This window comes from Oncorhynchus clarkii, chromosome 28 (assembly GCF_045791955.1).
Source record: "Oncorhynchus clarkii lewisi isolate Uvic-CL-2024 chromosome 28, UVic_Ocla_1.0, whole genome shotgun sequence".
Taxonomy (NCBI): Eukaryota; Metazoa; Chordata; class Actinopteri; order Salmoniformes; family Salmonidae; genus Oncorhynchus; species Oncorhynchus clarkii.
This window is the reverse complement of record NC_092174.1, coordinates 44,799,656-44,821,909: the sequence shown is the minus strand read 5'-3', so window position 1 is coordinate 44,821,909 and position 22,254 is coordinate 44,799,656. Positions and strand designations below refer to the sequence as shown.

Here is a 22,254-nt window from a genome sequence, read left to right as displayed (position 1 = left end):
ATTACTCTTACCTCAAAGAAAGCAATTCTGCTCAGGGCTCTGTCCCGTCTCCCCTGTCCCCTCAATGATCTTCTCAAAAGCTCCTCGATGTCTGAATCTGAAACAAGCCTGGCGTCAGCCTCCCGTTCCTCTCCATCTGTGTCTGAACCCGAACAGTCCCTCCAGTCACGCATCTCCTCAAAGTCCCGCAAGAGGTTCTGACACTGTAACCATCTAGATAAATGGACCCATGCTCTCTCCGCAAGAGGTTCTGACACTATAACCATCCAGATACATGTACCCATGCTCTCTCTGCAAGAGGTTCTGGACTGTACAAACTCAAATGGATCCATGCTCTGATAGAGGTGCTATACACAATCCCAGCCACCTTGATACTGACTGAGGCACATTTAAATCAGGTGTCCATCAGAAGTCAGACCAGAGCAACAGATCAGCTGTTTCCTGACCAGGTCTTTGCCCAAATAGCTACCTATTCCCTTTATAGTACACTACTTTTGACCAGGGACCATAGGGCCTATAGGGTACTAGTCAAAAATAGTGCACTATATGGTGAATAGGCTGCCATTTGGTGCGTAGATTTCCTCCTGGGACATTATGGAGACTCATTAGTAAGACGTCAATCACATCTATTGATTGGCTCAATTTAAAGTGCTGTACTGTATGTTCACAGTCAAAGGCTGTTTAATAATTGACCACTAGAGGGCAACACCAGTACATTGTCTACTTGGTGTTCTCAACAGTAGAGCAAGCCTGTTTTAGAATAGCAGAGAAGAAGAAGCAGTTAAAAAAAATATATATATATGGCAATGTTGTCTTGTCTTTAGTGATTGAATGCAATCCAAAGCTCACCCAAAAGCTCAGTAGGTGTCTGAAATACCATGACTGTACAAAACCTGTATAGGCTGTACAACCAATAGAGAGCTGAGAATAACACATGTTTCTTAGACACTGTTGAACTAACAGATGGTGAAGCATGACTCATCACTCCGGAGAACGAGTTTCCACTGCTCCAGAGTCCAATGGCGGCCATTTTTACGCCACTCCAGCCGCCGCTTCTCATTGCGCATGGTGAATCTTAGGCTTGTGTGCGACTGCTCGGGCCATGGAAACCCATTTCATGGAGCCCCTGACGAACTGTTCTTGTGCTGACGTTGCTTCCAGAGGAAGTTTGGAACCCGGTAGGGAGTGTTGCAGATGGTTTTTTACCGGCTACAATCTTCAGTCCCGTTCTGTGAGGTCGTGTGGCCTACCACTTCACGGCTGAGGCGTTGTTGCTCCTAGATGTTTCCATTTCACTATAACAGCACTTACAAGTTTACCTGGGCAGAAATGTGACAAACTGACTTGTTGGAAAGGTGGTATCCTATGACGGAACCAGGTTGAAAGTCACTGAGCTCTTCAGTACGAGCCATTCTACCGCCAATGTTTGTCTATGGAGATAGCAAGACTTTGTGCTCGATTTTATACACCTGTCAGCAATGGGTGTGGCTGAAAAAGTCTAAATCACTCATTTGAAGGGGTGTCCACATACTTTTGTATATATATATATATATATATATATATATATACAGTACCAGTCAAAGGTTTGGACACACCTACTCATTCAAGGGTTTTTATTTTCTACATTGTAGAATAATAGTAAAGACATCAAAACTATCAAATAACACACTTGGAATTATGTAGTAACCAAGCAATTGTTAAACAAATCAAAATATAATTTACATTTGAGATTCTTCAAAGTAGCCACCCTTTGCCTTGATGACAGCTTTGCACACGCTTGGCATTCTCTCAACCAGCTTCACCTGGAATGCTTTTCCAACAGTCTTGAAGGAGTTCCCACATATGCTGAGTACTTGTTGGCTGCTTTTCCTTCACTCTGTGGTCCAACTTATCAAAAACCATCTCAGTTGGGTTGAGGTCGGGTGATTGTGGAGGCCAGGTCATCTGATGCAGCACTCCATCATTCTCCTTCTTGGTCAAATAGCCCTTACACAGCCTGGAGGTGTGTTGGGTCATTATCCTGTTGAAAAACAAATTATAGTCCCACTAAGTGCAAACCAGATGGGATGGCGTATCACTGCAGAATTCTGTGGTAGCCATGCTGGTCAAGTGTGCCTTGAATTCTAAATAAATCAATAACAGTGTCACCACAGTGTTACCAGCAAAGCACCATGACACCTCCTCCATGCTTCACGGTGGGAACCACACATGCAGAGATCATCCGTTCACCTACTCTGCAACTCACAAAGCCATGGCAGTTGGAACCAAAAATCTCAAATTTGGACTCATCAGACCAAAGGACAGATTTCCACCGGTCTAATGTCCATTGCTCGTGTTTCTTGGCCCAAGCAAGTCTCTTCTTATTATTGTCCTTTAGTAGTGGTTTCTTTGCAGCAATTCAACCATGAAGGCCTGATTCTCCTCTGTACAGTTGATGTTGTGTCTGTTACTTGAAGTCTGTGAAGCATTTCACAGTTAACTCACTGGTATGAAGAGATTCGGGAGACAGGCGCAGAAATGCGTAATAGTTTTTTTATTATACCCAAAATTACAGCGTGCCGTGTAAAGGCACAGGGACGAAGACCAAACAATAGAGCGAGGAATACCGTGAATAAATAACACACGCACACGATGATTAAACTTCTTTGGGATTGGTGTCCCTTCCACGGGACGGTTGAGCTCACGTAGGCTAATGCAATTAGCATGAGGTTGTAAGTAACAAGAACATTTGCCAGGACATAGACATATCTGATATTGGCAGAAAGCTTAAATTCTTGTTAAACTAACTGCACTGTCCAATTTACAGTAGCTATTACAGTGAAATAATACCATGCTATTGTTTGAGGAGAGTGCACAATTTTGAACATGAAAAATTATGAATAAACAAATTAGGCACATTTGGGCAGTCTTGATACAACATTTGGAACAGAAATACAATGGTTCATTGGATCAGTCTAAAACGTTGCACATACACTGATACCATCTACTGGTCAAAATTGAAATTGCACCTGGGCTGGAAAAATACATTATGGCCTTTCTCTTGCATATCAACGATGATGGTACAAAAACAATACAAAAGAACGGTTGTTTTTCTTTCTTCGTATTATATTTTACCAGATCTAATGTGTTATATTCTCCTACATTCCTTTCACATTTCCATAAACTACAAAGTGTTTCCTTTTAAATGGTGCCAAGAATATGCATATCCTTGCTTCAGGTCCTGAGCTACAGGCAGTTAGATTTGGGTATGTCATTTCCAATCCAGGTGGGACGCCGGTGCCCCTGGGGGGTACTGTCACGTCTGCGCCCCCTCTCCCCCTGGCACTCAAGGGCGCCAGGCTGCCCAGCACTATGTACTCCTGCCACCATCATTACGCACACCTGTTTCCCTCGTCACACGCATCAGCGCGTCATTGGACTCACCTGGACTCAATCACCTGCTTTCATTACCTTCCCTATATCTGTCTGTTTCCGAGGTTGTTCCCTGCTTCAGCATTATTGTCGTCATGTCGTTTTGTTCCTCCCTGTTCAGTCACTCCGTCACCTGCTTTCATTACCTTCCCTATATCTGTCTGTTTCCGAGGTTGTTCCCTGCTTCAGCATTATTGTCGTCATGTCGTTTTGTTCCTCCCTGTTCAGTCACTTGTCCGTTCATTAAAATGTTCAACTACCTGCTTCTCATCTCCAGCGTCGGTTCTTACGTCACCTGGTTGTCCAGGTCTTAATTGGTTCTTACGTCACCTGGTTGTCCAGGTCTTAATGGAAAGGAGAGAGACACTAGGCCCTCCGTGGAATGAGTTTGACACCCTGCTGTACAGTATTTTACAACAGTAATAATGATGCGCGTCACAATGGGAGAGAGTGAGATGGTTGCTGACAGAGTCCACAGACAGAGTTATAGATGCTATCAGGATAACCATCACACCCTATTCCCTATATAGGGCAGTCTCAGATGGCACCCTATTCCCTATACAGTGGGACACAAAAGTATTTAGTCAGCCACCAATTGTGCAAGTTCTCCCACTTAAAAAGATGAGAGAGACCTGTAATTTTCATCATAGGTACACTTCAACTATGACAGACAAAATTAGAAAAAAAATCCTGAAAATCACATTGTAGGATTTTTTATGAATTTATTTGCAAATTATGGTGGAAAATAAGTAACACATCAGTAACACACTACGCCACCAGGGACTCAAATCCTGCAGTGCCAGACGTGTCCCCCTGCTTAAGCCAGTACATGTCCAGGACGATCTGAAGTTTGCTAGAGAGCATTTGGATGATCCAGAAGAAGATTGGGAGAATGTCATATGGTCAGATGAAACCAAAATATAACTTTTTGGTAAAAACTCAACTCGTCGTGTTTGGAGGAGAAAGAATGCTAAGTTGCATCCAAAGAACACCATACCTACTGTGAAGCATGGGGGTGGAAACATCATGCTTTGGGGCTGTTTTTCTGCAAAGGGACCAGGACGACTGATCCGTGTAAAGGAAAGAATGAATGGGGCCATGTATTGTGAGATTTTGAGTGAAAACCTCCTTCCATCAGCAAGGGCATTGAAGATGAAACGTGGCTGGGTCTTTCAGCATGACAATGATCCAAACACACCACCGAGGCAACGAAGGAGTGGCTTCGTAAGAAGCATTTCAAGGTCCTGGAGTGGCCTAGCCAGTCTCCAGATCTCAACCCCATACAGCACATACAGCAACAGCCCCAAAACATCACTGCTCTAGAGGAGATCTGCATGGAGGAATGGGCCAAAATACCAGCAACAGTGTGTGAAAACCTTGTGAAGAATTACAGAAAACGTTTGACCTCTGTCATTGCCAACAAATGGTATATAACAAAGTATTGAGATAAACTTTTGTTATTGACCAAATACTTATTTTCCACCATAATTTGCAAATAAATTCATTAAAAATGCTACAATGTGATTTTCTGGATTTTTTTTCTCTCATTTTGTCTGTCAGAGTTGAAGTGTACCTATGATGAAAATTACAGGCCTCTCTCATCTTTTAAGTGGGACAACTTGCACAATTGGTGGCTGACTAAATACTTTTTTGCCCCACTGTATATTGCAGTCTCAGATGGCACCCTATTCCCTATATAGTGCACTGCTTTTGACCAGAGTTCTAGGGTGACATTTGGGATGAAAGCCATAGAGAGTATGCCATAGAGAGTATGCCATAGAGAGACTGAATAAAGCATACTCCTATTGATACTGTTGCTACGGATACAAAAGCTACAGAGGCATGATACCCAAAACCAAAAGTCAGTCAATTCAGGAAGTGTTTTAAATGTACAATTCCAAAATTTTTACACCTTTTCAGTTTATTGAGATATTATCAAAAGTAGATGGCTTTTTTTTTCAATTATTCAATATGAATTTCAGTTTACTTCCTGAATTGACTGGCTTGAATTAAAATTGACTAACCCTACACCAAATCTCTCATGGTCTCAGACTTACAGGGTCCAGTGTAGAGCAGCTGAGAGTTTGTCATGCTTTTTGGAGGCCAAACTACTATTACAATACATTTGCATTAGACAGGAAGTGTGCTGAGACTTTATCCAGTTTTTCCAGAGTTTGCAGGCCAAAGTCTTTGATACCCTGGCCATCCAGGAAACTATCAATGTTAAGCCTTGCATTAGGAATTTGAAAAGAAAACAAGAGGGCCAAAGATGGATTGTCAAAAGAAGAGAGCAAAAAATAAAATGGAGAGACACAACAAGAGAACTCCAACAATGACTGGCGGAACACCGGAACACCAGGAATGTTAGTCAGTGTTCCAGTGGGTTCCTCTGAGATCCTATCAGTTCTTCCTCCTCAGGAATCATCCTCTGTCTTGATGATGTGGAACAACGTGATGTTGAACAGAACCTGGTGTCCGTTGTTCCAGCCGTACAGAGCCCGGTCCCTGGCGTTGTAGCCCAACATGGACATGTGGAAGTACTGGTTATGGAAGGGGATGTCTGTGTACTCATAGCTGGATGTCTTGGTGGAGTACGAGTAGTAGACCTTAGCACCAGTCAGGTGAGAGTTAGTGATGTAGAGTGTTCCGCAGATCATAAAGGACTCCCCCGCATTCCGTTTGGAATATTCCGTGTTCCATGTTCCGAGGATTTGTAGTGTCTCCGGGTTGAGCTGGCTGATGACGATGTTTCCGGCGTTCTGATTGGTGGCGTAGACGGCCCACAGACCCAGCTCGTCGGCCATGAGGTCTATGTCGGAGAAGCCTCCCCAGGTGTAAGGGTAGACGTTGTGGAAGCCGGCGTTCTCCAGGGCTCTCTGGGTTACCACGCGGCCCGTCTCGAAGCGGTAAGACACCACGATGTTGCTTTGGACCTTGTTGTAGTACAGAGAGCCGTTGTGCACCACGTGGTTGGTCCCGGCCCACTTGAACGGCAGGTTGTAGGTTCGAGACTCGACCCCGGAAACAAAGTCTGCTATGGACTTGTACTCTTTGACGATCTTGTTGTTGGTGTAGCTATCCATGTACCAGACCTGGGTTGGAACACAATACCATCATTAACAATTTAAAGGTTTAATTGAAAACCTTTTATCTACAGGTAGAAAAACATAGTAGAACATCCCTGCCTCCCATCATCCCTTACCTCATCCCTCCCTCTCCTCAACCCTCAACCCCCCCCCCCCCCCCAACCCTCCCTCCCTCCACCCCTCATCCCTCACTCCTCCCTCCCTCTCCTCACCCTATTGTTTGTAGGGGAGGCCTGTGGATCTGTCATCCAGGCTCCAAACCGTGTCCCAGAGGTCTTCACCGTCTCCGGTCCAGCGATCTTCATCAGTTTACCACAGGCTGTTCACGCACACGACACAACACACACCCCACAGTACTCAAATAGATATATCTGTGTTAGCTCTTAACAGTTTATTATTTAACAGTTTATTAACTCTAACCAATCGAACAATCCACCCGGATCTGTTATTATGTTACTAGGACTGAGTCCCAAATGGCGGCACGGTAGCCTAGTGGTTTAGAGCGTTGGACTAGTAACCGGAAGGTTGCAAGTTCAAATCCCCGAGCTGACAAGGTACAAATCTGTTGTTCTGCCCCTGAACAAGGCAGTTAACCCACTGTTCCTAGGCCATCATTGAAAATAAGAGTTTGTTCTTAACTGACTTGCCAAGTTAAATAAAGGTTAAATAAAAATGGCACCCTGTTTTTTTTCTTCCATATTGTAAGAATAGCTTAGTTCTGTGATATTTTTTTGCAGAAAAGGTCGGAGGCCAGTTGCGTCCCGACTCGCCTAAGCCTGGGGCAGGAGGAAGAAAAACATAAGGGGAGGAGGTATAAACGCAAGGGGCATAAGTGATAACCATACATTCCTCACTGGGCATAAGGATTAGGGTATAAATGCTGGAATCTTTTTTTGTTGGCATCTTTTGGCTCCCTAGAAGAACCTGTTACCTGAAGAAGAAGATAATCTACAGCTTTTAGCTTATATATATACACACACACACGTTGATATTAATTACATTTATATTGTTATTATCAAGTGTCAAAGTAAAGTTCTAGAAGGAATCCTCAAGGCTACCTTATTGATTAGAGTCTTTAAGTAGCCATTAGAGTTTCATCAACAACTGAAGGTCTGATCATCCTGAGGGGGGAGGCAAAAAAAAACGCTTAATAGTTGTAGAGTTACGAGACCGTATCTTCTCGTAAATGCGGTACTTCTCTTATCTATTGTCATAGATAAAAAATTGCATTGGTAGTCTAATGGGGAGTTAGACAAGGATGCTGGAGGTATCTTATTGGTGATTTATTGGCTTGTCATTACAACCGGTGGGTCTAACTCTGAATGCTGATTGGTTAAAAGTTGTTCATAATTGCTTTAAAAACTCTTTTTTTTTTGCCCGTTTCTGGAATTTGGAATAAACCTGATTTATTGTTCTGAAACCCTGTGTCATCAAAGAGTCATACAAGTACGTGCCGTTTTACTCTAGGTTCCTAAATTGATTTGATTGATTGAGGATTTAAACCATCTGGTTAATATATCGATTGGGATCAGGAGTAATGAAACCTGAGACTAGATTATAGTTACTAAGTGTATCGATCACGAGGAGGGGTGATTCTGGGTAGAGACAAACAGGAAAAGATGTAACCTTGTAGTGTCTATGGCTCTGGACTAGACAACTGGGACAGTGCCGTATGGAACTAGAGTGAGGGAGCATAGACACTAGGCTATGAGGATAACCCACTTACTGAAAAATGCCCTCATCGCGGACGTTGAGATGCAGTCCCTAGCGGATGCAGTCCCTAGCGGATGCAGTCCCTAGCTGATGCAGTCCCTAGCGGATGCAGTCCCTAGCTGACGCAGTCCCTAGCTGACGCAGTCCCTAGCTGACGCAGTCCCTAACTGACGCAGTCCCTAGCTGACGCAGGCCCTAGCTGACGCAGGCCCTAGCTGATGCAGTCCCTAGCTGATACAGTCTCTAGCTGATGTAGTCCCTAGCTGATGCAGTCCGTAGCTGATGCAGTCCCTAGTTGATGCAGTCCCTAGCTGACGCAGTCCCTAACTGACGCAGTCCCTAGCTGATGCAGGCCCTAGCTGATGCAGGCCCTAGCTGATGCAGGCTGTAGCTGATGCAGTCCCTAGCTGATACAGTCTCTAGCTGATGTAGTCCCTAGCTGATGCAGTCCGTAGCTGATGCAGTCCGTAGCTGATGCAGTCCCTAGCTGATGCAGTCCCTAGCTGATACAGTCCTTAGCTGATGCAGTCCCTAGCTGATGCAGTCCCTAGCTGATGCAGTCCCTAGCTGTAAACTAACTGGGTGGTGTGGTTGTGCAGTATCTTTCAGGCCCAGAGAACTAGGAGCAACGAACAACTGACTGTTGCCGGGCGGATCCAGAGAACTAGGAGCGAGGGACAACCGACTGTTGCTAGGCAGGTTAGATACAACGTTGTGTTCCTGGGGGTTCTTTGGAAGTGGTATTTTATTGTAACACTACATTAGACCAGAGCCTTATGGGCCCACGTTGCTCTGTATAGGGGACTAGCGTGTCATTTGTGATGCATTCTAGGACACGCAGTTCCATCTCACTGATGAGTTTATACGATACACTAGAATAGGTCACAAACTTATCAAGGATAGTTTCCTTGCTACATTTCCAGTAACAGGTAAGACTATGCTTAGTTTAGGATTATAAAACTAGATAACTTTAAATAAAAGGGACAGTCACAGTCCCCACTGGCTCCACAGACCTCCAAATGTACAGTTGAAGTCGGAAGTTCACATACACTTAGGTTGAAGTCATTAAAACTATTTTTTTCAACCACTCCACAAATGTGTTGTTAACAAACTATAGTTTTGGCAAGTTGGTTAGGACATCTACTTTGTGCATGACACAAGTAATTATTCCAACAATTGTTCACTTATAATTTACTGTATCACAATTCCAGTGCGTCAGAAATTGACATACACTAAGTTGACTGTGCCTTTAAACAGCTTGGAAAATTCCAGAAAATTATGTCATGGCTTTAGAAGCTTCTGATAGGCTAACTGACATCATGGATGTATTTCAAGGCCTACCTGCAAACTCAGTGCCTCTTTGCTTGACATCATGGGAAAATCAAAAGTAATCAGCCAAGACCTCAGAAAAAAAACTGTAGACCTCCACAAGTCTGGCTCATCCTCGGGAGCAATTTCCAAACGCCTGAAGGTACCACGTTCATCTGTACAAACAATAGTACGCAAGTATAAACACCATGGGACCACGCAGCCGTCATACCGCTCAGGAAGGAGATGCGTTCTGTCTCCTAGAGATGAACGTACTTTGGTGCGAAAAGTGCAAATCAATCCCAGAACAACAGCAAAAGACGTGAAAATGCTGGAGGAAACAGGTACAAAAGTATCTATATCCACAGTAAAATGAGTCCTTGTCACGAATCTCGCCGAAGATGGTGCCTCTTCCTGTTCGGGCGGTGCTCGGCGGTCGTCGTCGCCGGCCAATTAGCTGCCATCGATTCCCTTTCCGTTTGTTTCTGTTTATTGGGTAATTGGGGACACCTGCTTTGAGTTAGTGTTTGTTTGTAGGCTATTTAAGGGCACTAGGCCCGCTGGGTATTTGTGCGGGCTTGTTTCCTGTTATCTAGTGTATGAGTGTTATCTGTATTTTTCCGAACAGTTTTTAGTCGGTTGTATTTTGGGACGGGTTGTTTCATGCGCCCTGGTGTTTTGCATGTCGTGGCTCCACAGTCTATGGAATAAAATATCCACAAACTGAATTACCTGCTCTCTGCGCTTGACTCCTCCACTCACCATTGTTAGAAGTTGTAACAGTCCTATACGTACACAACCTGAAAGGCCGCTCAGCAAGGAAGAAGCCACTGCTCAAAAACCGGCATAAAAAAAGCCAGACTACGGTTTGCAACTGCACATGGGGACAAAGATCATACTTTTTGGAGAAATGTCCTCTGGTCTAATGAAACAAAAATAGAACTCTTTTGGCCATAATGACCATCGTTATGTTTGGAGGAAAAAGGGGGAGGCTTGCAAGCTGAAGAATACCATCCCAACCGTGAAGCACAGGGGTGGCAGCATCATGTTGTGGGTGTGCTTTGCTGCAGGAGGGTCTTGTACACAATTTCACTTTGACATTATGGTGTGTTGTGTGTAGGCCAGTAACGAAAACATATATATACTGTATATATATTTAAATCATTGTTAAATTCAGGCTGTAACAACAAAATGTGGATAAAGTCAAAGGGTGTGAACATTTTCTGCCACTGTATGTAGTGTATATTTCTATGATATGTACTGTATATTTGTATAATACTGTATATTCATATGGTATGTAACTGTATATTTGTATGATACTGTATATTCATATGGTATGTAACTGTATATTTGTATAATACTGTATATTTCTATGGTATGTACTGTATATTTGTATAATACTGTATATTCATATGGTATGTAACTGTATATTTGTATAATACTGTATATTCATATGATATGTAACTGTATATTTGTATAATACTGTATATTCATATGGTATGTAACTGTATATTTGTATAATACTGTATATTTCTATGATATGTAACTGTTTATTTGTATAATACTGTATATTTGTGTAATACTGTATATTTCTATGATATGTACTGTATATTTGTATAATACTGTATATTTGTGTAATACTGTATATTTCTATGATATGTACTGTATATTTGTATGATACTGTATATTCATATGGTATGTAACTGTATATTTGTATAATACTGTATATTCATATGATATGTACTGTATATTTGTATAATACTGTATATTCATATGGTATGTAACTGTATATTTGTATAATACTGTATATTTCTATGATATGTAACTGTTTATTTGTATAATACTGTATATTTGTGTAATACTGTATATTTCTATGATATGTACTGTATATTAGTATAATACTGTATATTCATATGGTATGTAACTGTATATTTGTATAATACTGTATATTCATATGGTATGTAACTGTATATTTGTATGATACTGTATATTCATATGATATGTAACTGTATATTTGTATAATACTGTATATTTGTATAACACTGTATATTCATATGGTTATGGGTACAAGGGTGCATGTCTGTGTGTAATTCCCTGAGTTTGCTCTTCTCCGGTTCCTGCCTGTGTGTCTATACAGTATGTACCTAGTACCTCAACTACCACAACCCCATGGACATTGACTTGGGTTCTTGGCCTTGTATACAGCCTCGTTATTTAAAAAAAAAAATTAGTGTTATTATTTCCTTTTTTTAAATTGAGCAAATGTTTCTTACTTTTTAGCATGGTTGGGAAATGGCTCCCCAGTAAGCGTTTAGCGGTAAAGTAATGTCTACACCTGTTGTAATTTGGCGCATGTGACAAATAACATTTGATTCGATTTGTGTGTGCGCGAGTGTGCCTAAATGCATCTGTATGTGTCTCACTGAGTCTGCTCCTGCAGTTGCGTAGCCTGCCCTCCAGACTCAGGACCCTCTGTTGTAGTTCCTCAGAGTCGTAGGCTCCTATCTCCTCCTGAATGGCTGTGAGCACCATGGACAGGTTCCTGATCTCCTGTTTAAACTGGACGATGAGCTGGGCATCTGTCTTATACTGTTCCAACACCGGGATCAGAGGCTGTAGGGTCTCCATCTTACCCTTCAACTCCTGGAGGAGAGGAGGATACACAGGGTTTAGTTTGATTCAGTTCAGTTCGATTTGTTTCGATTTAATTACATTTTTGTTAATAAAGACGTTATAATAAGGTCATGTTCTTCCTAAAGATGTTATAATAAGGTAGCCTGGAGTCAGGTAGCCTCATTGGGACAGTAACCACGCCCTGATCTGTTTCACCTGTCTTTGTGATTGTCTCCACCCCCTCCAGGTGTCACGCCCTGATCTGTTTCACCTGTCTTTGTGATTGTCTCCACCCCCCTCCAGGTGTTGCCCATCTTCCCCATTATCCCCTGTGTATTTATACCTGTATTCTCTGTTTGTCTGTTGCCAGTTCGTTTTTTTCGTAGAACCTACCAGCGTTTGTTTCCCTGCTCCTGCCTGTTTCTTGCTCCTGTTCTCTAGTCTTTCAAGATTTTGACCTGATCTGGACCCTTACACCCTGTCTGGATCATTGACCCCTGCCTGCCCTGACCCTGACCCTGAGACTGCCTGCCGTTCTGGACCCTTACACCCTGTCTGGATCATTGACCCCTGCCTGCCCTGCCCTGACCCTGACCCTGACCCTGAGACTGCCTGCCGTTCTGGACCCTTACACCCTGTCTGGATCATTGACCCCTGCCTGCCCTGACCTGTCGTTTGCCTGCCCCTGTTTAAGGAATAAACGTTTGTGTCTTCAACACTGTCTGCATCTGGGTCACACCTTAAACGTGATAAACCTGACTAGGTGAAAAATCTGTCTATGTGTCCCCGAGCAAGGTGCTTAATGCTAATAGTTTGTGGTAGTCGTTCTGGATGAGTGTCTGCTAAATTCCTATAACGTAATGCTCTGGTTAAAGACGTTACAATAAGGTCATGTTCTGCTTAAAGCGAGGTCAGAACCACATAACAACCAGAAACAAAACAATTCTGTATTTTTCACACCTGGAAGTTTCTGTTGACCTGTGTCTTCCCGTCAGCCTCTACCTGTCTGAACTTTGACCTTAGCCCTTTGAACTGGCCCTCCATCCTCATGATGTACTGGAAGTCTCTCTGAGTCCGCAGGTTCAGTACCTCAATGGACTGGGACATGTTCTGGACCTACGGGACAAGAATGGAAGACCATGGTTAGTCGGCACCATAGGAGAGGAAGAGGAGCATGATTATTCTGTCCCCCCCCCACACCAGATGAAGCACCACTGTTAACTTTTTCCATCAAGGGAACACTATTTATAATGGGGGTTACATGGAGAAAATCAGACCTCTCTGAAATAAGAAATGGATGGCCATACCTTCAGCAAAATACATTTTACCTAAACTCTCCTTGAATGCTTAAAAACAAACAGTGAGCCCCTCATATACCCAAAATAAAAAAAGTTAAACAAATTGCATAGAGGATAACATGTCTACCGTTTACCCTCACTTCTTGGACAGAACAGAGCCTTAGATATGTCGTTTTAGAAACTGTTGTTCGTCCTGTACTCATTGCAAGGCAACATTTTTTTATAGCGCATAGGGCTGCGGGCCAGAAGGTTCTGGGTACGCAGACCACCGTGGACAAAGGTAGGGCTGGAAATATCTACTTTGCATTAAAAACATTGCATGAATCTATCATCGTATTTGCAGGTTCGAGAAAAAATAGTATTTTATAATTTAATGCAATTCTACTGGATTTTAGCGGAAAATATTGTTTTTATTCCACACAAATTAACGAAATTACAGGCTAAGAATGGACAGAGAGATAGGAGGCCTATGAGTTAATCTTATCATATTTCTCCAATGCCAAATCGGTGTGTCTTGTTTGCCACGAAAATGTCCCAGTTTACAAATAATTAAATCTGAGGTGTCATTAGGAACGTGAGCATGGTACCTTCAAAAATTAGGTCTACCTTTTCACTCTAGACAGAGTAGGCCTACCTTTTCACCCCAGACAGAGTAGACCTACCTTTCCACCCTAGACAGAGTAGACCTACCTTTTCACCCTAGAGTAGACCTACCTTTTCACCCTAGATAGAGTAGGGCCTACCATTCCACCCTAGACAGAGTAGACCTACCTTTCCACCCTAGATAGAGTAGGGCCTACCTTTCCACCCTAGACAGAGTAGACCTACCTTTTCACCCTAGACAGAGTAGGCCTACCTTTCCACCCCAGACAGAGTAGACCTACCTTTTCACCCCAGACAGAGTAGGGCCTACCTTTCACCCCAGACAGAGTAGACCTACCGTTCCACCCCAGACAGAGTAGGACCTACCTTTCCATCCCAGATAGAGTAGACCTACATTTTCACCCTAGAGTAGACCTACCTTTTCACTCTAGACAGAGTAGACCTACCTTTCCACCCCAGACAGAGTAGGCCTACCTTTTCACTCTAGACAGAGTAGGCCTACCTTTTCACCCCAGACAGAGTAGGCCTACCTTTCCACCCTAGACAGAGTAGACCTACCTTTCCACCCTAGACAGAGTAGACCTACCTTTTCACCCTAGAGTAGACCTACCTTTTCACCCTAGACAGAGTAGACCTACCCTTTCACCCCAGACAGAGTAGACCTACCTTTTCACCCCAGACAGAGTAGACCTACCTTTTCACCCTAGATAGAGTAGGGCCTACCATTCCACCCCAGACAGAGTAGACCTACCTTTTCACCCCAGACAGAGTAGACCTACCTTTCCACCCTAGATAGAGTAGGGCCTACCTTTCCACCCTAGACAGAGTAGACCTACCTTTTCACCCTAGACAGAGTAGGCCTACCTTTCCACCCCAGACAGAGTAGACCTACCTTTTCACCCCAGACAGAGTAGGGCCTACCTTTCACCCCAGACAGAGTAGACCTACCTTTCCACCCCAGACAGAGTAGGCCTACCTTTTCACCCCAGACAGAGTAGACCTACCTTTTCACTCTAGACAGAGTAGACCTACCTTTCCACCCCAGACAGAGTAGGCCTACCTTTTCACCCCAGACAGAGTAGACCTACCTTTTCACCCTAGACAGAGTAGACCTACCTTTTCACCCTAGATAGAGTAGGGCCTACCTTTTCACCCCAGACAGAGTAGACCTACCTTTCCATCCCATACAGAGTAGACCCTACCTTTCTATCCTAGACAGAGTAGACCTACCTTTCCACCCCAGACAGAGTAGGGCCTACCTTTCCACCCCAGACAGAGTAGACCTACCTTTTCACTCTAGACAGAGTAGACCTACCTTTCCACCCTAGAAAGAGTAGACCTACCTTTCCACCCCAGACAGAGTAGACCTACCTTTTCACCCTAGAGTAGACCTACCTTTTCACCCTAGACAGAGTAGACCTACCCTTTCACCCCAGACAGAGTAGACCTACCTTTTCACCCCAGACAGAGTAGACCTACCTTTTCACCCTAGATAGAGTAGGGCCTACCATTCCACCCTAGACAGAGTAGACCTACCTTTCCACCCTAGATAGAGTAGGGCCTACCTTTTCACCCCAGACATAGTAGGCCTACCTTTTCACCCCAGACAGAGTAGACCTACCTTTTCACCCCAGACAGAATAGGGCCTACCTTTTCACCCCAGACATAGTAGGCCTACCTTTTCACTCTAGACAGAGTAGACCTACCTTTCCACCCCAGACAGAGTAGACCTACCTTTCCACCCCAGACAGAGTAGACCTACCTTTCCATGCCAGACAGAGTAGGCCTACCTCTTCACCCTAGACAGAGTAGACCTACCTTTCCACCCCAGACAGAGTAGACCTACCTTTCCACCCCAGACAGAGTAGACCTACCTTTCCATGCCAGACAGAGTAGGACCTACCTTTCCACCACAGACAGAGTAGACCTACCTTTTCACCCCAGACAGAGTAGGCCTACCTTTTCACTCTAGACAGAGTAGGCCTACCTTTTCACCCCAGACAGAGTAGGCCTACCTTTCCACCCCAGACAGAGTAGGTCTACCTTTCCACCCCAGACAGAGTAGGACCTACCTTTCCATCCCAGACAGAGTAGACCTACCTTTCCACCCCAGACAGAGTAGGGCCTACCTTTCCATCCCAGACAGAGTAGGCCTACCTTTCCACCCCAGACAGAGTAGACCTACCTTTCCACCCCAGACACACTGGGGGCCTACCTTTCCACCCCAGACAGAGTAGGCCTACCTTTCCACCCCAGACAGAGTAGGACCTACCTTTCCATCCCAGACAGAGTAGACCTACATTTTCACCCTAGAGTAGACCTACCTTTTCAACCTAGACAGAGTAGACCTACCTTTTCACCCCAGACGGAGTAGACCTACCTTTTCACCCCAGACAGAGTAGACCTACCTTTCCATCCCAGACAGAGTAGACCTACCTTTCCACCCCAGAGAGAGTAGGCCTACCTTTCCATCCCAGACAGAGTAGGCCTACCTTTTCACCCCAGACAGAGTAGACCTACCTTTTCACCCCAGACAGAGTAGACCTACCTTTCCATCCCAGACAGAGTAGACCTACCTTTTCACCCCAGACAGAGTAGACCTACCTTTACACCCCAGACAGAGTAGGGCCTACCTTTCCATCCCAGACAGAGTAGGCCTACCTTTCCATCCCAGACAGAGTAGGGCCTACCTTTCCACCCCAGACAGAGTAGACCTACCTTTCCACCCCAGACACACTGGGGGCCTACCTTTCCACCCCAGACAGAGTAGGCCTACCTTTCCACCCCAGACAGAGTAGGACCTACCTTTCCATCCCAGACAGAGTAGACCTACCTTTTCACCCTAGAGTAGACCTACCTTTTCACCCTAGACAGAGTAGACCTACCTTTTCACCCCAGACAGAGTAGGCCTACCTTTCCACCCCAGACAGAGTAGGACCTACCTTTCCATCCCAGACAGAGTAGACCTACCTTTCCATCCCAGACAGAGTAGACCTACCTTTCCACCCCAGACAGAGTAGACCTACCTTTCCATCCCAGACAGAGTAGACCTACCTTTTCACCCCAGACAGAGTAGACCTACCTTTCCATCCCAGACAGAGTAGACCTACCTTTCCATCCCAGACAGAGTAGACCTACCTTTCCATCCCAGACAGAGTAGACCTACCTTTCCATCCCAGACAGAGTAGGGCCTACCTTTCCATCCCAGACAGAGTAGGACCTACCTTTTCACCCCAGACAGAGTAGACCTACCTTTCCACCCCAGACAGAGTAGACCTACCTTTCCACCCCAGACAGAGTAGACCTACCTTTCCACCCCAGACAGAGTAGACCTACCTTTCCACCCCAGACAGAGTAGGACCTACCTTTCCATCCCAGACAGAGTAGGACCTACCTTTCCACCCCAGACAGAGTAGACCCTACCTTTCCACCCCAGACAGAGTAGGTCTACCTTTCCACCCCAGACAGAGTAGACCCTACCTTTCCACCCCAGACAGAGTAGACCTACCTTTCCACCCTAGACAGAGTAGACCTACCTTTTCACCCCAGACAGAGTAGACCTACCTTTCCACCCCAGACAGAGTAGACCTACCTTTCCACCCCAGACAGAGTAGACCTACCTTTTCACCCCAGACAGAGTAGACCTACCTTTACACCCCAGACAGAGTAGACCTACCTTTCCATCCCAGACAGAGTAGACCTACCTTTTCACCCCAGACAGAGTAGACCTACCTTTCCATCCCAGACAGAGTAGACCTACCTTTTCACCCCAGACAGAGTAGACCTACCTTTACACCCCAGACAGAGTAGGACCTACCTTTCCATCCCAGACAGAGTAGACCTACCTTTTCACCCTAGAGTAGACCTACCTTTTCACCCTAGACAGAGTAGACCTACCTTTTCACCCCAGACAGAGTAGACCTACCTTTCCACCCCAGACAGAGTAGGACCTACCTTTCCATCCCAGACAGAGTAGACCTACCTTTCCATCCCAGACAGAGTAGACCTACCTTTCCACCCCAGACAGAGTAGACCTACCTTTCCATCCCAGACAGAGTAGACCTACCTTTTCACCCCAGACAGAGTAGACCTACCTTTCCATCCCAGACAGAGTAGACCTACCTTTCCATCCCAGACAGAGTAGACCTACCTTTCCATCCCAGACAGAGTAGACCTACCTTTCCATCCCAGACAGAGTAGGGCCTACCTTTCCATCCCAGACAGAGTAGGACCTACCTTTTCACCCCAGACAGAGTAGACCTACCTTTCCACCCCAGACAGAGTAGACCTACCTTTCCACCCCAGACAGAGTAGACCTACCTTTCCACCCCAGACAGAGTAGACCTACCTTTCCACCCCAGACAGAGTAGGACCTACCTTTCCATCCCAGACAGAGTAGGACCTACCTTTCCACCCCAGACAGAGTAGACCCTACCTTTCCACCCCAGACAGAGTAGGTCTACCTTTCCACCCCAGACAGAGTAGACCTACCTTTCCACCCCAGACAGAGTAGACCCTACCTTTCCACCCCAGACAGAGTAGACCTACCTTTCCACCCTAGACAGAGTAGACCTACCTTTTCACCCCAGACAGAGTAGACCTACCTTTCCACCCCAGACAGAGTAGACCTACCTTTCCACCCCAGACAGAGTATACCTACCTTTTCACCCCAGACAGAGTAGACCTACCTTTACACCCCAGACAGAGTAGACCTACCTTTCCATCCCAGACAGAGTAGACCTACCTTTTCACCCCAGACAGAGTAGACCTACCTTTACACCCCAGACAGAGTAGACCTACCTTTCCACCCCAGACAGAGTAGGCCTACCTTTCCACCCCAGACAGAGTAGGCCTACCTTTCCACCCCAGACAGAGTAGGCCTACCTTTCCACCCCAGACAGAGTAGCTCTACCTTTCCACCCCAGACAGAGTAGGCCTACCGACGTAGAAACATGTACGATTTAACTGCTGGCTACTCTTCTTCTGTGGTTTAACCCAGAGAAGGTCACACGTGTTTCCCTAAAAGCTGTCTGAGTTGAAACATCAAAAAAATATTACAGAGAGTGAATCGCTTAATCAAATTATAGTGACAGAATTAGATTACTTCCCAAGCAAACTCAACCTCTTCCCATAATGCATCTGAGTCACGTCCTTTCCAGGTATTTCACAGCTTGTTTCGTGAACCAAAGCGTTGTTATAAATCACTTTATATAATCGGATCTGTTTCATTTTCTCCAAAATCTTAAACTAACAATGGGTAGACCTCTGGTTTTTGCCACTTTCTTTAATTAAAGGTAAGCCTGTGGCATACCCCCTCAATTCGAGTCCTGGTTTAAAATTACCAGACCTTCACTGACACTGAGGTAGGCTATTTAAAGAGTGCATGGTGGGTGGAGGAATTAACCGATCAAATCTATGGATATAGCAGTTTATAGCCGGATTTCTTCTGTCAAACAGGTAGGCCTACCCCTTATTTCTACAAACAGGAAGAAATAGGCTCCGACACAAAGCCTTCTTGTTCTTAGTAAGTCTAATTAAAATGAAGACAGTTGAAAGTCATTAATGCCTACTGTCAGCACTATGAGCTGTCCGTTTCTGATTAATTGGTAGCCCCTGCAGCTGCTTCAAGTTTCAGCACCAAAATGTAAATTACTAGACTTTGGCTTATCGTGAGGACAAATAACTCTTGAGGAATACACCATGGGCAATAAATATATTGTTTTTAATAAATGCAATTATAGTAGTAGAAAACTATCGAAGTTGACCTCCGGTCCTCCTCATCTTCGCACGCTCCTTCTCAAACTGAACAGAACACAGGCTATAGGATAGTCTGTGCGCAAGATAGTGCAGTTATTTGGACATTGTAGTAATACAGTTTTATTTACACCATCTCAGCAGCGCAAAAGACTCGGGAAGGAAGTACATTTTCATAAATATATAACTTTGCTCTGTGCTTCTCCGAGCACTTTATAGCCGTAGAGCCTCCATACTCTACCGAGATGGGATCCGGACCCAGAACGGGGTCAAGACAGACCCCTGGAATCATATAAACACACATAAGACATGAAAGAATGCATATAATTGCAGGAAATTAGCTTTAAAAACAGCAAAACAAATCTCTGCCCCATTAAAAATGTGTAGAATTGCAGGAAATTAGCTTTAAAAACAGCAAAACAAATCTCTGCCCCATTAAAAATGTGTAGAATTGCGGGAAATTAGCTTTAAAACTACAACATTTTTATTTCTGCCAACAAGAGGTGTGTGAACAGTTTGGGGTCAAGGTGGGTGGTTTGTTACTAAGCTAATGAATTACATTACCCAGCTGGACCATTGCCACCCAGGAAATGTTATAGGCTATAGATCATTTGATTGAGACCACACGGAATAGGCTATGGGTGCAATTGATATTGCCACCCAGCAGAGAATCAGAGATGAGGGGCGAGCATCAGACACACATAGATATATATTCTAAAAATAAACTAATTGTAAAACACTGAGAAAAATTGAAATGTAAATCAGATGACTATATTTAAAAATATATATATAAACACTAAACCCTCTTCTTGAATGAAATTGGAAAAAGCTCCCATTTTCCCTCCAGGTAACCATTCTGTACATTTCAATCTGTCCCTGAATTTTAGAGGGAATATACAGTGTTTTCTAGAGTCAAGTAAAATAACACTGGCTCATACAAACATCCCGTAGTTCAACGGTTGTTGTGGAACGGTGTAACGGGTACCTGGACCGAGCTAACAGTTACAACGCTTTCTCTATCCTGTTATGATAACTTACCATGGTGTTTCCACCAGCATCACCATGGTGTTTCCACCAGCATCACACTCAAACTCTGTATGTTTTCGATCAACAAATGGCAGCCTATTCCCTATATATATAGTGCACTACTTTGGACATAGGACTCTGGTAGAAAGTAGTGCACTATATAGAGAATAGGGTGCCATTTGGGATGCACATCACACAGGGTTATGGTGTCCATCATACTCCCTCTGATTCCAATGGTGAAACGGCCTGGTTGAAATTCCCCTAAGAGATGCTTGTACATTAGGGTTAACTTTACCACGCTGGACCACAGTGAATTACATAGAGAAATCCCCCTCTGACTCCCTCTACACGTGGAATACATTCAAGAGTAGGCCCATGTTTCATACATTATTATCATAGATGAGGATGCTAGTGACGTTGGTTCACAATGAGTGTGTGTGTGAGTAGGTGAGTGTGTGTGTGTGTGTGTATGAGTAGGTGTGTGTGAGTAGGTGTGCGTGTGTGTGTGTGTGAGTGTGTGTGTGTGTGTGTGTGTGTGTGTGTGTGTGTGTGTGTGTGTGTGTGTGTGTGTGTGTGTGTGTGTGTGTGTGTGTGTGTGTGTGTGTGTGTGTGTGTGTGTGTGTGTCTAAGTCCAGTACCTTCTCCAGTAGCTGACGGAGCTGTCCCTCCTTGGCGTCTCTGGAGCAGAGGTTCTGTTCAGGAGCCACCACTGTACAGATACACCTCCCCTCTGCGTCCTGGGCCGAGCTGTACACCTTCCAACCATCCTTCGGCCTGACTGTCTACACACACACACGCACACACACGCATACGCACACACACACACACACACACACACACACACACACACACACACACACACACACACACACACACACACACACACACACACACACACACAATATGTATGGTCAGCAGGTGACCACTTGACCTGTCAGGTAACATGGGGGCCATCTTGGATAGGTACTTTGACACTTTGGCCTCATACCAAACACTTAAAAGACACACCCACTCCCCTCATCCCTCAAATTAAGTGGACACTTCAGATGACGTATCATGACTTCTGACGAGTTGACACTTGCAGGGCAAAGTGAAGAATGAATACATTTGAAATGTTAACGCTCTTGTCCCGGAAAATGTGTCACTCGGTTCGTCCCACGGTTGTGTTTTCAGTCATCGTGGAACCACCGGTAGGTGTTGTGTGTGTTTTATATGGGCTACAGTCAGTTATGACTGCATTTCATATCTTGGCTGGAGGACAAACGCATCCGCAGACATCGAATGTTGGCCATCCGACTATATCAGGTCAATCGGAAATGACAACGTCAGGGAAAGCTGTGTGCGCAAGCTAACGTTTTCAAAATATATTTTTTTGATACGTGTTTGAGTCGTCATGTGCATTATTAGCACAATTTCTAATTTATTTACAATTCGTTTTTTTT

At 44.6% G+C, this 22,254-nt stretch overlaps 1 protein-coding gene across 1 annotated transcript; it reads right to left on the bottom strand.

Annotated features, from left to right (window-relative positions):
- Positions 1-5,825: 5,825 nt before the first annotated feature.
- On the bottom strand, positions 5,826-21,766 carry LOC139387031 (noelin-3-like). The gene is made up of 6 exons (XM_071132999.1): positions 21,727-21,766; positions 21,451-21,593; positions 13,092-13,247; positions 11,942-12,161; positions 6,710-6,816; positions 5,826-6,503 (listed from the first exon to the last, which is right to left on the bottom strand). Exons 1-6 carry the CDS (start codon positions 21,764-21,766, stop codon positions 5,826-5,828), a joined length of 1,344 nt encoding a protein of 447 aa, XP_070989100.1.
- Between the last annotated feature and the right edge of the window lie 488 nt (positions 21,767-22,254).